Here is a 12,279-nt window from a genome sequence, read left to right as displayed (position 1 = left end):
AACGTAAACAATGAAGGATGTTCACATCCTGTGCTGCTGAACACGCGCCAATGGCATTTCATGACTCGGAGGAGTAAACACAGACCTTGTTGTTTAGCCAATGACACACAAACAGTCTGGGTGCGAATAAAGAGAGTAGGCTGCTCACTGAGATCCAGAGACACCAGTTCAACCATCAGTGTAATGTTAATAATTCTCTGAACCCATCCATCCACTAATCTGAGACTGATTAGAGAAACCCAGACCTTTATTTCCTTAGTGACAGTGAATCTTTCTAGCTCCTCCTGGGGAATCCCAAAGGCGTTTACAAGCCAATTCATTCTTTTTTTGTTCCCCAGAAAATTCTGTGTCTACTCCAGAATCTCCTAGAGGGGGTTGCTTGGATCACCTCCAGAAGGAAGCATCGTTGTCAGATGTCTGAACCACCTCAACTAACTCCTGTCAGTGAGGAGGAGCAGCAGCTAGCCATCCCTCAGGCTGAGCCAACCCACCCACTGAAAGAGGTTGCTAATACCAAGGATACTGTTTCTGGAGGTCATCATCATTGTAAACACACAACCACATCTGAGGGTTGGATAATCAGCAAAACAGTAGATCAGGAGATTTGCCTTTTGGCTCAGTTTGTTTATAGAGACAGATTAGAACATTATCATCACTGCTGCAAATAAATACCTGTTCCATTAGCTGAGCTCTCTCTTTCCATCCTACCATCACTCACAAACAAGACACCGTGATAGCTAAACTCCTCTGCTTGAGGCAAAGACTCATGTCCAACTGTCAAGAAGCATTCTACCTTTTTTCAAGTTGAAAACCACAACCTGTGACTCTCATAACAGCTACTTCAAGAGATGAGGAATTGTGGCATCAACAAGTCATCTTTATGCCATGTTTTTCTTTAGTTCAGCAACTAAACCAGGTGATTTTAATCACCACAGTGAATGAACCTGGTTCAGTTGCTGAGCAGAACAACATCGCGGCATGGAGGTGACTTGTTGATGCCACAATTCCCATCTCTGGCTACTTCACAATCAATTGCAAGTTCATGGCTTGAAGACAAGAACAGAACCGCATCATCTGCGAATCAAGATGTGGAGACCCAGTAGCCTGTAGAAATCTAGATAAACCGCAGCAGTGGTAAAATGATTTGCTCTGCAGGTCTGTTAAAGGTGAACTTGCCTGACCCCATCTTCCTGACGGGCAGGAAGCATCAAGTCAGGCTGGGGAAGAATCTTTCTGACCTGCAGACCATCAGCACCGGTTTCCCTCATGGCTGTGTTCTCTCCCCACTGCTCTTCTCCCTGAACACCAACAGCTGCACCTCCAACCATGAGTCTGTCAAGCATATCAAGTTTGCAGACGACACCACTGTCATAGGACTCATCTCAGATGGGGATGGGTGTCCTGGTGCAGCCACAACAACCTGGTGCTAAGCACCCAGAAGACAGCGGAGGTTGTTGTGGACTTTAGGAAACACACAGATGATAACCCTGTCTGACACTCCCACTCTGACTCATGTCGCTTGCTGGGTACCACCATCACTCAAGACCTCAAGTGGAAGCCCATCATCACCTCCATCATAAAAAAGGCCCAGCAGAGGATGAACTTCCTGAGGCAGTGGAAAAAATTCTACTTATCAGTGCAGTCGACGAGGCAGTTCTACACCGCAGTCATCGAGTCCAACCTCACCTCTTCAATTACCGTGTGGTATGCTGGAGCCACCATCAGGGATGAGAAGAAGCTGCAGTGTGTTGTACGCTCTGCTGAGAAGGTCATTGGCTACAAACTCTCCTCCATACAGGACCTGTACACCTCCAGGACCTGAGGCGTGCAGGTCGGATCACAGCTGACCCATGTTTTTGACTCGCTCCCATCAGGAGGCTCCCAATCCATTTGGACCAGAACCTCTCGCCACAAGAACAGTTTCTTCCCCTCTGCTATTGTACTCATGAATAACAATCCCAGGACTGACCACTTTAGCCGCTTGGTTTCAGCCACATGGCCCTGTGTTGTATTTGTACCAGAACAGACCCATTCTGATCAGTACCTCCACTGTCTTGTATATAGTAGCTGTTTCTCTAAGTATTGCCACTTATATTATTGTTTTATCATGATTATATTCTTACTTCCTATATTTGCCTTTCTCTTATTTTTCTCCTTTTTGCACCAAGTACTGCAGCAATTTCCCAATATTAGGATTTCTCGCACATATGGCAATAAAACCCTTCCGATTCTGATTAGTCCACACTCCATTGGAGCTTCAACAATTTTGTGTCTTTCCGGTCATAGTGCTCTATCTTTGTTAGGCACGCTTAACGCTAAAGCTGTGACAGAGAAAATCTACAGAGATGGTGTCAGCTCTGGAATGGTGCTCATTTGAAACGACTTAGGGTTAAACCTTGGACAATGTAGACTTGAGCCTTTCCTTCAGACATGAGCAGATAGAAGTACTCAAGTAATTTGTTTAAAAAGGGGGTGCATTTTCCTCTTCTTCAGTGGTGTATGGTGGACTGCCCCATTGACTTGATTTCCATAGTGATGCGTATGTCATGTTGTTAGTTGCTCTGATTGGTCCCAGCGCTGTCCAATTGTGTGCAGAGACAGTTTAAATAAGAACCGTATTCCACCCATGACTGGGCTGTTTCAATGGCTCGTGGCCAGACTGTATATTTACATATAGATGAAGAGGCTAGAGACCCATTGGTTTCCAAACCAAACACCCTTCTCTCCATTACACTTTGAGGTCCTGTCTTTAAAGACCAGAAACAGGATCTGATATCCAGGATCAACCTGTACCAGGGGGGAACTTGACCTTGTGGATTTTGCTTTGGCCACATTGTTTCAAAGGGCCTGAAGGAAAAACTCAGTAACATCTACCAAGGGGCTCTAAATGATGGGATGCTTTGACTTTGGCCGCGTTTTCACAAATCTGCTTACCTGAAGAGACACAGTATGGTGATGGCAACCATCAGAGAGATGAGCGACACGCTGTGACCCACAGTGTAGCCGAGTTTGATAGCGCCAAAGAATTCTCCCTGTAACAACATGTTCCATTAAAATAAACCAAGACAGATCATTCAAACTCACCATTAGCGTTTCACATAGAGTAGGATTTACACTGACTGAATTTTCATCCATGGTGTTGTTGGGATTGTAACCACAGTCCATTATATATGAGTCCAGGCTAATTGGGGTCCAGCCATCTGCAGTGCAGGTCTTTGACAGATTTCCTAAAGGGCAGAGAGTCAGAGAAAAGACTTCACATTATCATTACAGCATCATTTTAAGGTCAGTTTCATGTACAAGTACAGCGATGATTGTGCGCATTGATACAGAAGCTCTTCACATTTCCACATACTTGATTATGCCACTGTTAGATATAGAAGTCTCAATGGGATTCTTACATACAACAAAATGACTGAGAGGAGCAGTTGTCCAACTCTGTCTCAGATGCAGAGACAGTTCCCATGTGCAGCTGTCTCCATCAGTGGCTAAATTACACCCAGGGTGCACACACCGTCACGATATTAGTACACATACGCTGTTTTAAATTGAGCTCGCCTGTGAGGGCAGAGGTGAAAGTTCAAAGTGCAAAAGACTGCTGGCTGGACTAGAAAACAGTTTTTAAACAAGCTCAGAAGAACTGAACTTCAAGAACATGTAAAGGATTTGGCAAGGATGGCAGCTGATTTGGAAATAGCTCGAAACATCAACAGATATGCAAAGATTTTCATCTGCATGTGAGACCAAAGTAGACAGAAAGCAATTTGAGTTACTACTGGATTTAAATTTGTTATAAAATGGGCCGATACTGACTAACATTTGGTAGTGAGATGGTCCTGTAGTATGGCCTTTAGCCTAGCATGTAGCTGACCTTTGCGTGTTGTATGAAAGAAAGAAATCAACCTTTTATATAGCAACGCTCAAGATAAAAATCATGAGGTGCTTCACAAGAACAAAATTTTTAAAAGATAAAAAAGAAAGAGAGAGGGAAAAAAATGGGACACACAAAAATACGAGACCAAAATATCACTGCGCCAACAACATGAAGATATATAAAAGTAACGACCTAAAGACCTACAAGAATGCACGTTATACAACCACTCATGCTCCCCATACACACCCTACTCACTCTGGTCCCAGTGCTACTGCACAGAAGGCACAACCATTCCTGAACACCAGCGCTAGCCCCGTTCTGCTGGAGTAATGATGAGCAGGTACCCCCACCCACCACAGTGCAAAGCAACACGCCACCTCAGACCCCAATCAGACGACCAGCTCCCACTCCTAGCCTCCAGCACCGGACAGCTAACCGAGGACAGAAGTGTGATAAGACCTCTAGATGCTTACCTGCTTAAGCACACCTGATACAAATGAATGAGAAATGAACAGGTTGTTATGACATACTGGGGAGAACATTTGACCATTTGAATCAGGTGTGTTGGCGCAGGGAATCAGCTTAAAGTTGCATGACGTAAGAGCGACATCTTGTGGTCACACCTGGATACTGCAGTCCCTGTTTCCAAACAAACAAGTCCACTCTCAGAAACTGTTGCCATCTACGGCTCATGACGAGCAGAGACGAGTCGTATACAGAAGGTTGATAAGGAGATAAATATATTTCATTGTAACAATGTATTGGTACTTGAAAAAGTAGCTTCATATTTTTAGAGACAACTTATTTTTCTAAATCAGTGTTAGCATTGTTAGCTCATCGTTACCCGCTAGCCTTTATTACCAGGTATTAGAGTATAATAAAAAAAGGCTCCAGATTTTTAGGGCTACAAGAAATAACTTCTGGGATGCTCCTTCTACAGGCTTGCATTGTGCTCTGCTGCTTTTTGTCGGTCAGTATCGAATTACTAATGTCGTCGCAGACTTGGCAACCCTGCGGGCCCAATATGATTGACTCTGAAAACAGGAAGTATGGAGGAAGGACAGACTGTAAACAAAAACTATGACCCTATCCAAATACTCGAACTTCCACATTTGTGCCTCAGTTCTGCATTCTCATCCAGTGGTGCGATTGTGTCCCAATTCTCAAGCGTGGACCTTGCTCTCACCCCTGATTTGCGTTTCGCCAAAACCCGCATTGGTGCAGATTTTTGTGAAGGGTGTTAGGCAGAATCCATTGTTGCGTGAGAATTTTGAGAAGAAGGTGGACAAGTAGCTTAAGTGCCTTTTCCAAAAATGTTTTTTCAAGCGTAATTATTGAAATATTGAATATTTCATTATTTTCTACAGTTATGATTACAATCACATGTTTCTACGTGTCTGTTGAAAAATATTGTTAACTGGTGCTGCTGTGTATTTTTGGACACACCACCCATTTAATCATTTGTTTTGATATCATCTAGTAACAGCAACCAACATCCCCATTTAGGAAGTGGTGGTCAATGACACAATGCTCACTGTCCCAATTCTACAGTGATTTGCACTCTTGTTTATTATGCACTAAAAGCCTTACATGCCCTTCCACCAAGCGCACTCCGTAGAAGACTGTAGGCTGCAGTGTGGGGATTGGGACTTCTTGGCCCAGTGGTCCGAGAAGGAAATATGTTTCAATAAAACTTTCCTTCCAACATGACTGAAACATTAGACTGTTTTGAGATTATTTCACAATCAAATTCCTACTCATTTTACAAATTTGCACACTTGGTTTCACCTAAATCAAAGGAAGAAGGAGCTGCTTCAGAGGGGCTGCGCGTCAGTTTGAGTAAAGCTACATGGAGGAAGTTGGAGCTCGACTTAGAGACACTTCAGTTCAATTTAGTTCAATTCAAAGATACTTAATTAATCCCAGAGGGAAATTAAGAGTTTCAGTACACACAATTCTGAGATACAGACAGACAGCGGGGATATTTAAAAGCTTAATTTAAATTTTTTAAGTAAAATGACATCTTAAGATGACTTTTATGACTCAGTATATGCGTCACCAGGGGGGCTGCTAGATATGTTGGGCCCCATGAAAAAATATCAAGTTGGGCCCCCTGGCGGCTCCTCCATAAGGGGCGCTGTGGCTCTGCCTTCCCAGATGCGAAGGGAGAAAAAAAATTGAAAAAAAAATATATATATATAAATATATATACTTTATATTAGTGTTTCAGTTTTGCTTAATGTGCATGTCTACAAGCATTCTTGCTTATTTCAATGTTCAAATGAACTTGTCAAAATAAAGTAGAGACCTCTGAATTCATTTACATTTGATTGAGACAAAAAGATTGTTTGTTTAATGTCTTAAATTGGAAAAAATACTGCAAAGTAAAGTACTTATGGTTTTTAAAATGTTATTTTTTTTATTAAAGTTTGAAACTTTTTTGGGCCCCCTGACAGCCTTGGGCCCTTAGACTCGTCCTAACCTTTCCCCCCCTTTACGGCGCCCCTGTGCGTCACTCAAACATGATGGGTCTTCCCAGTCTGATTCTGCTGATCAGCATCAGCACAGTTCTCACCCTGACGGGGCTGACCCACACACCTTCGCAGCAGGAATAGCTATTTCATCTCTTGTGGAGTATGTTTTATCTCTAGAATTGCTTCACCTCCATTTGTGACAATATAGCTGACGAAATAAGGAATCTGAATGTTGGGCATCTCTCAGCCATGTCGCTGCCACAGCCACTATCACAGCGTGACAGAGTTGGGGAATGACCAACAAGTCTTAGAGTGTATCTGGCATTAAAAGTTGGTCAAATACCTGAGCGGCGTATTGCAGAGAAGACCGAGGCTTAGTTTCTCCAAACAGCATGACAAGACACAAAGACAAAGATAAGCCACTGATATTTCAGCCAATCCAACTGCTGGATTTTGGTTGTTTGAGGGATTGCCAGAAGAATGCTTTCATCATTCCCCAAAACACGACTGCAAGGATTTTCTGTGTCACGAGCGATGACGAGGGGAGCTTGAATTAGTTCATCACTCAGTAATCTCCTTTGTTTTCAGGTTTTTAATCAATCAGGATTATTATTTTATGTTATTAGTCCTTGAACCTAGATATGTGTTCTCAACATTACCCTATTATGGGATGTGAAAGCACTGACATGGAGTCTCTCTGCGACTGTAAAGAGCCAGCCTCCTGAGTTATTAAAGGAGATGAATGGCTGTGTGTTTGTGTTCGAACTGCTAGGTAAAGAGTTCATGAGAATGGCAAACTATCTTAACCAAATTTATGACTCGGCCCCTCGATCTCTGTGGCGCCATGTTTCGTAATGCTTGTTTTTACTGTGTGAGCCTTGTAAAATGACCGGCTCAGGATGTGTCAATAGCTTCAGTCTTTCACAACTGCTCCTATGTGAAGCCAAACAGACTTTTACTCATTTTGAGTCACTTATGTTCACCAGTAAGATAACTTTTCAACAAGTAACTCTGGTGTTTCTCTACGACCTCCTGGGGTTACAGAGAAACTCAAAAATAAACTAATACACTAAAAAATGGACAATGGTTGACCTGCAGAATGTGAACAGCACTTTTCTGGCTGCTGCAGGGGAGATAAAGGTTTGGCTGCAATGATGATTTACAACAAACACACTCCCAGACCATTTATCATTCTTTAATTAAGTCCTCCTTGCATGACCTGAGAGTAAAACAGAATCAACCAGCAGAAACTTTCACTTATCAGTGATTTACTATATAATTGATCTTATGTGACCATTGCAACCAAGGTCACCTGAAAATCTCCCCTCTCTCTTGATGCTCTGGCACCCATTAACCCTGTGAATCTTTGACATGTCAGAAAAACATGCTTTTTAAAAAACATTATTTCTCTTCCCCTTCATCATTTCCCCTGAGCGCTGTATTCCCGTAGGTCAAACTATCTCCAATCTGGGTCAGAGCACAGCTTCCCACAGATGTCTTCATTTCTGATCTGAAGCATGCCAAATTATCAAGTGTGCAAAAAAACAAAAAAGCAAATCCATCCTTCTTCTCCCGTGTCCTCTTAGGGGTTCTATGATTGTGTTTGCTTTAATTTTCCAAAATCACATTGAGGCCTAGTCCACACGTAGCCGTTTTTTTTAACGAATATCCGCCCCTCCAAAAACTTGTATCCACACCACCTCGTTTTAAAAATAAACTCTGTCCACACGTACCCGGATAAATACGTTGTTAAGGACATGCCAGACCTGTAGGTGGCAGTACTTCCCCCGTTCTTAACCTCGTCCGTCGTCTGTGGTCTTCCGCAAGGAGCAGTAATTCTGCTTGCAAAAACAAACAAGCAAAAAGCGCTTGGACAATTGATAAAGCGAGCGCAGCTCTGAGGGCATCCATGCTGTAGGCTAGTGTAAACACAGGTCGCACACGTGATGTCAGCATTTTTTTGTCGTGGAAAGTGACTTTGCGGACTTTAAAACTCCGGTTTTGTCTGTCCACACGCAGACACCCAAAACGGAGAAAACGCAGATCTTCACTTTGGCCGGAGTTTTTAAAAAGATCCGTTTTCGTGTGAAAAAACTCAGTTTTCATGTGGATGACAGGCCAAAACGTAGAAAAATATCTACGTTTTGGCAGATCCCCGGCTACGTGTGGACAGGGCCTGAAATAATCAACCTGATAGTACAACATACCATTTTATATATAATATTACAAATGGGTGTTTTGATGAGGGAACAAATGTGTCTTATTTAAAAACAAATAAATAATTGGTTGGTGCAGCTTTAAAGAGCCACTAAAAAGACAAGTTTTTAGGTAATTAAATATTTTCATCTCCAATCACATGTCTCAGTCTGAATTTGGAGTTTCTCTGCCTGCTGAATACAAATAAAGAGCTCCTTCAACTCTCCCAGCATAATCACTCCGAGACGACTCAGTGAAGTAATTAATGACAAATTGAGAAATGCAGGAGACTCAGTGGAGAATAATTGAAAGTTACTACAGAGTAAACCTGCAGTAAATTCTCAGTGCAGTAGATCTACTTCCACATCATTAGCATTAGCTCCCAGTGAGGCTTTCATAGATTAAAAAGAGAGACACATAAACAGTTTGCCTCTTTGAAGGGTGGATGGTGCGAGGATGGGAGGTTGTTTATCTCACTTCACTCAGCTGTGTTGTACTGTTGCTCTGTTTGATGTATGAGACGAGGAAGCACGAGAGACCAGAGACCACGGGCCTGAATCATATCGTGGGTTTGTGGATGCTCAGTGCATCCCATAATTTGGACTTTCTTTTGGACCGGGCACACTGGGAAAAGCTCCAGAGCTGACGCCATTAGACGTAAAGGAGCGCGCAAGGCGAGCAGAATATCAGCGTTTCTTGTCAAACGTTCAGTGGTTTCTTTTAATCATTTCTGTCCCCAACATCATCCTTAGATTTCAAATGAATGAAAGTCTCAGTGACACTGATAGGACCTAAATGTATTAGATCAGTAAACTTCAATATCAGACACAAATAACTCCAGGGGACTGTTTTAAAGGAGAAAGTTAACTTTTTCTTGACATGCATTAAACACAAAACTCAGCTAAATTATTTAAATTACAAGGAAACTAAGGAAATTTACTCTTGTGTTGCAGAGTTTTGGTCTCTTTCATCAATTCAATTCAATTCAATTCAAGTTTATTTATATAGCGCCAAATCACAACAAGAGTCGTCTCAAGGCACTTCACATAATAAACATTCCAATTCACAGTTCATTAAGCCAATCAGAAATAATGTTTCCTATATAAGGAACCCAGCAAATTGCATCAAGTCACTGACTAGTGTCAGTGACTTTACAGCAATCCTCATACTAAGCAAGCATGCAGCGACAGTGGAGAGGAAAACTCCCTTTTAACAGGAAGAAACCTCCAGAGGATCCTGGCTCAGTATAAGCAGCCATCCTCCACGACTCACTGGGGATCGAGAAGACAGAGCACACACACACACACACACACACACACACACACACACACACACACACACACACACACACACACAATAATGTGTCTATAGTTCTATTGTGATGTCTTAGTAAATATTCTTTTTGGTGAGATAATCTTTATTGCATTTATCCTAGTGGATCTCTAATTAAATGGGTAAACTAGCAGTAACACGTCCAACGTCAAGGAAAGCAAAAAGTTATTATCAGGAGAAGGAGAATGTTTAAGTGGTTAGCAGCAGTGTGCTAGACGATGGCCTCCTCCATGAGGCCACCACAGCTCAGCAGAACATCGTTGTAGCTTCTTCTGGGGAGAAAACCACTTAGAGAGAAAATAAAGTTAACAGCTGAAATTGCAGAAAGTAATACAGTTAAAGAGCAGATAGTAGAAGAAAGCAGTAGATTGTGGAAAGTGGTCAGTGTATCCTCCAGCAGTCTAAGCCTATAGCAGCATAACTACAGAGATAACTCAGGATAATCTATCCTATTTAGATGGAGGCATGTTGGAGTCAGGGCAAGGGAGAGCCGTCTTTACCGACTGTACACTCCACCTCCCTGTACTCCCCCACTTGTCCTGATTTAGGCTAACACTCCTCTGAGGGAGTGAACGAGACCACGTAGATGATAATGTATTTGCTCAATAGAAGCAGAAAATCTACGTTTTAACCAGCGAGCAGCCAACTGTTTCCGTCTGCTAGGTTTTATTGTGTCTTATAACAAAATCAAAACTGGGAGTCACATCCAAACAGAGACATTGTGGGTTAGAAAACCAAAATGACACAAGTGGAAATGTGGAAATTTGCCACAGGGCTGAGCGGGAACATCACTGACTAACAGCAATGTCTGAAGCTGGGAGCAGCAAAGCATTCTGGGATGCTTCTTTTCAAATTCACAGCTGTAAAAAAACCTGACATGCTGTTCAAGAAGTAAAGAAACCCTCCAGAAGGTTTACTGATACATGAACTAAATAATTAGGCATCATTTTGGAAATTGTTGTAAAAGAATTAAACATAAAAATAGACTAAAACTAAAACTCTTACAAGTATATGTAGTATATTGTAATTACTGTTATTTAGTAATAACTAAACAAAACTGTGTTTTACCAATCAAACTGGTAATTATGGAAACCAGCAACACAACTAATTAAAGTTGACGTGATGATGATACGACTGAGCTGGAACCAGGGACTAACTAGTGTGTGTGCGTGTGTGTGTGTGTGTGTGTGTGTGTGTGTGTGTGTGTGTGTGTGTGTGTGTGTGTGTGTGTGTGTGTGTGTGTGTGTGTGTGTGTGTGTGTGTGTGTGTGTGTGTGTTCAAAGCCAATGCGCTGTGTGTAAACACACATGCGCACACACTGAGTTGACTCTGATTAATGTGTGTACGTTACCAAAGGGCAAGAGTGGAATCTGACTAAAGCACTTTTCTGGCACGAATTAGATGCAAACATTTGTGAAAATACTAGTTTTGCTTTATTTGTGTTTGTTTAGTTTTTATTTGGTTAGTTTGTTTGGCAAGGCAAGTTAAGGCAACTTTGTTTGTATAGCACCTTAGAACGGTATAAAACCGACCAAAGTGCTTCACAGACATTAAAAACCTAAACAATACACAACATAAAAATGCATAAAAACTAAAGCTCAATAACTAACACTGATTAAACACTAAAAAGACTCTCATGCTGAGTTAAAAGTCAAATCATAAAAATGGGTTTTCAAAAGAGATTTAAAACCAGACAGTGAAGAGGCCGACCTAATGCCCAAAGGCAGAGCATTCCAGAGCCTGGGGGCCGCTACAGAGAAATCCCCGTGCCCTCTGAGCTTGCAACTTGTTTTTGGGACTTCTAAGAGCATCCTATCAGCCGACCTCAGAGACCGTGCAGGGGAATAAAAAACCAGTAGCTCAGAGAGGTAATCAAGAGAAGGGCCATGCAAAGATTTAAAAGCCCATAAAAGCACCTTGTACTGGATTCTAAAACGAACAGGCAGCCAGTGCAGTGAGGCCAATCAGTCAATCAATCAATCAAAGCTTTATTTATAAAGCGCCTTCCGCGGCCCTGTCGGGAAGCCTAGGGCGCTGAACATGGTACATGAGAAAAGTTAAATATGATGAATAAATCGAAAAGAAAACCTATTCAAATATTACAAAAAAAGGTAAAATATTCTAGTAGAAGACAAATGGGTGAAACAAGAGATAGAGAGACCAATGAAAACAGGCAAATAAAATCAACATAAAAGAGGTCCAAATTCAAAAAGTTACAGGAACGCCAAGCGGAGGAGGAGGGTTTTTAGGCGACTCTTAAAGGCTGGCAGAGATGGGGACAGCCTAACTGAGGGTGGCAACTGGTTCCAGAGAGACGGTGCTAGGACTGAGAAAGCCCGGTCCCCGCGAGTACGGCACCTAGAACGCAGGCCTTGGTCAGAGGAGCGCGGAGCGTGTGATGAG

At 42.2% G+C, this 12,279-nt stretch overlaps 1 protein-coding gene across 1 annotated transcript in view; it reads right to left on the bottom strand.

Annotated features, from left to right (window-relative positions):
- LOC107384262 (vasoactive intestinal polypeptide receptor) overlaps positions 1 to 12,279 on the bottom strand; it is a 33,076-nt gene that overhangs the window by 7,431 nt on the left and 13,366 nt on the right. The window contains exons 4-5 of the mRNA XM_015957409.3: positions 3,121 to 3,227; positions 2,935 to 3,032 (exon numbers count right to left, since the gene is read on the bottom strand). Of these exons, the coding sequence (XP_015812895.1) occupies positions 2,935 to 3,032; positions 3,121 to 3,227 (205 nt within the window). The remainder of the gene's footprint in view (positions 1 to 2,934; positions 3,033 to 3,120; positions 3,228 to 12,279) is intronic.

Source organism: Nothobranchius furzeri, chromosome 11 (assembly GCF_043380555.1).
Source record: "Nothobranchius furzeri strain GRZ-AD chromosome 11, NfurGRZ-RIMD1, whole genome shotgun sequence".
NCBI classification, from domain to species: domain Eukaryota; kingdom Metazoa; phylum Chordata; class Actinopteri; order Cyprinodontiformes; family Nothobranchiidae; genus Nothobranchius; species Nothobranchius furzeri.
Note: the sequence above shows the minus strand (reverse complement) of the source record. Positions and strands in the feature narration are given on the sequence as shown.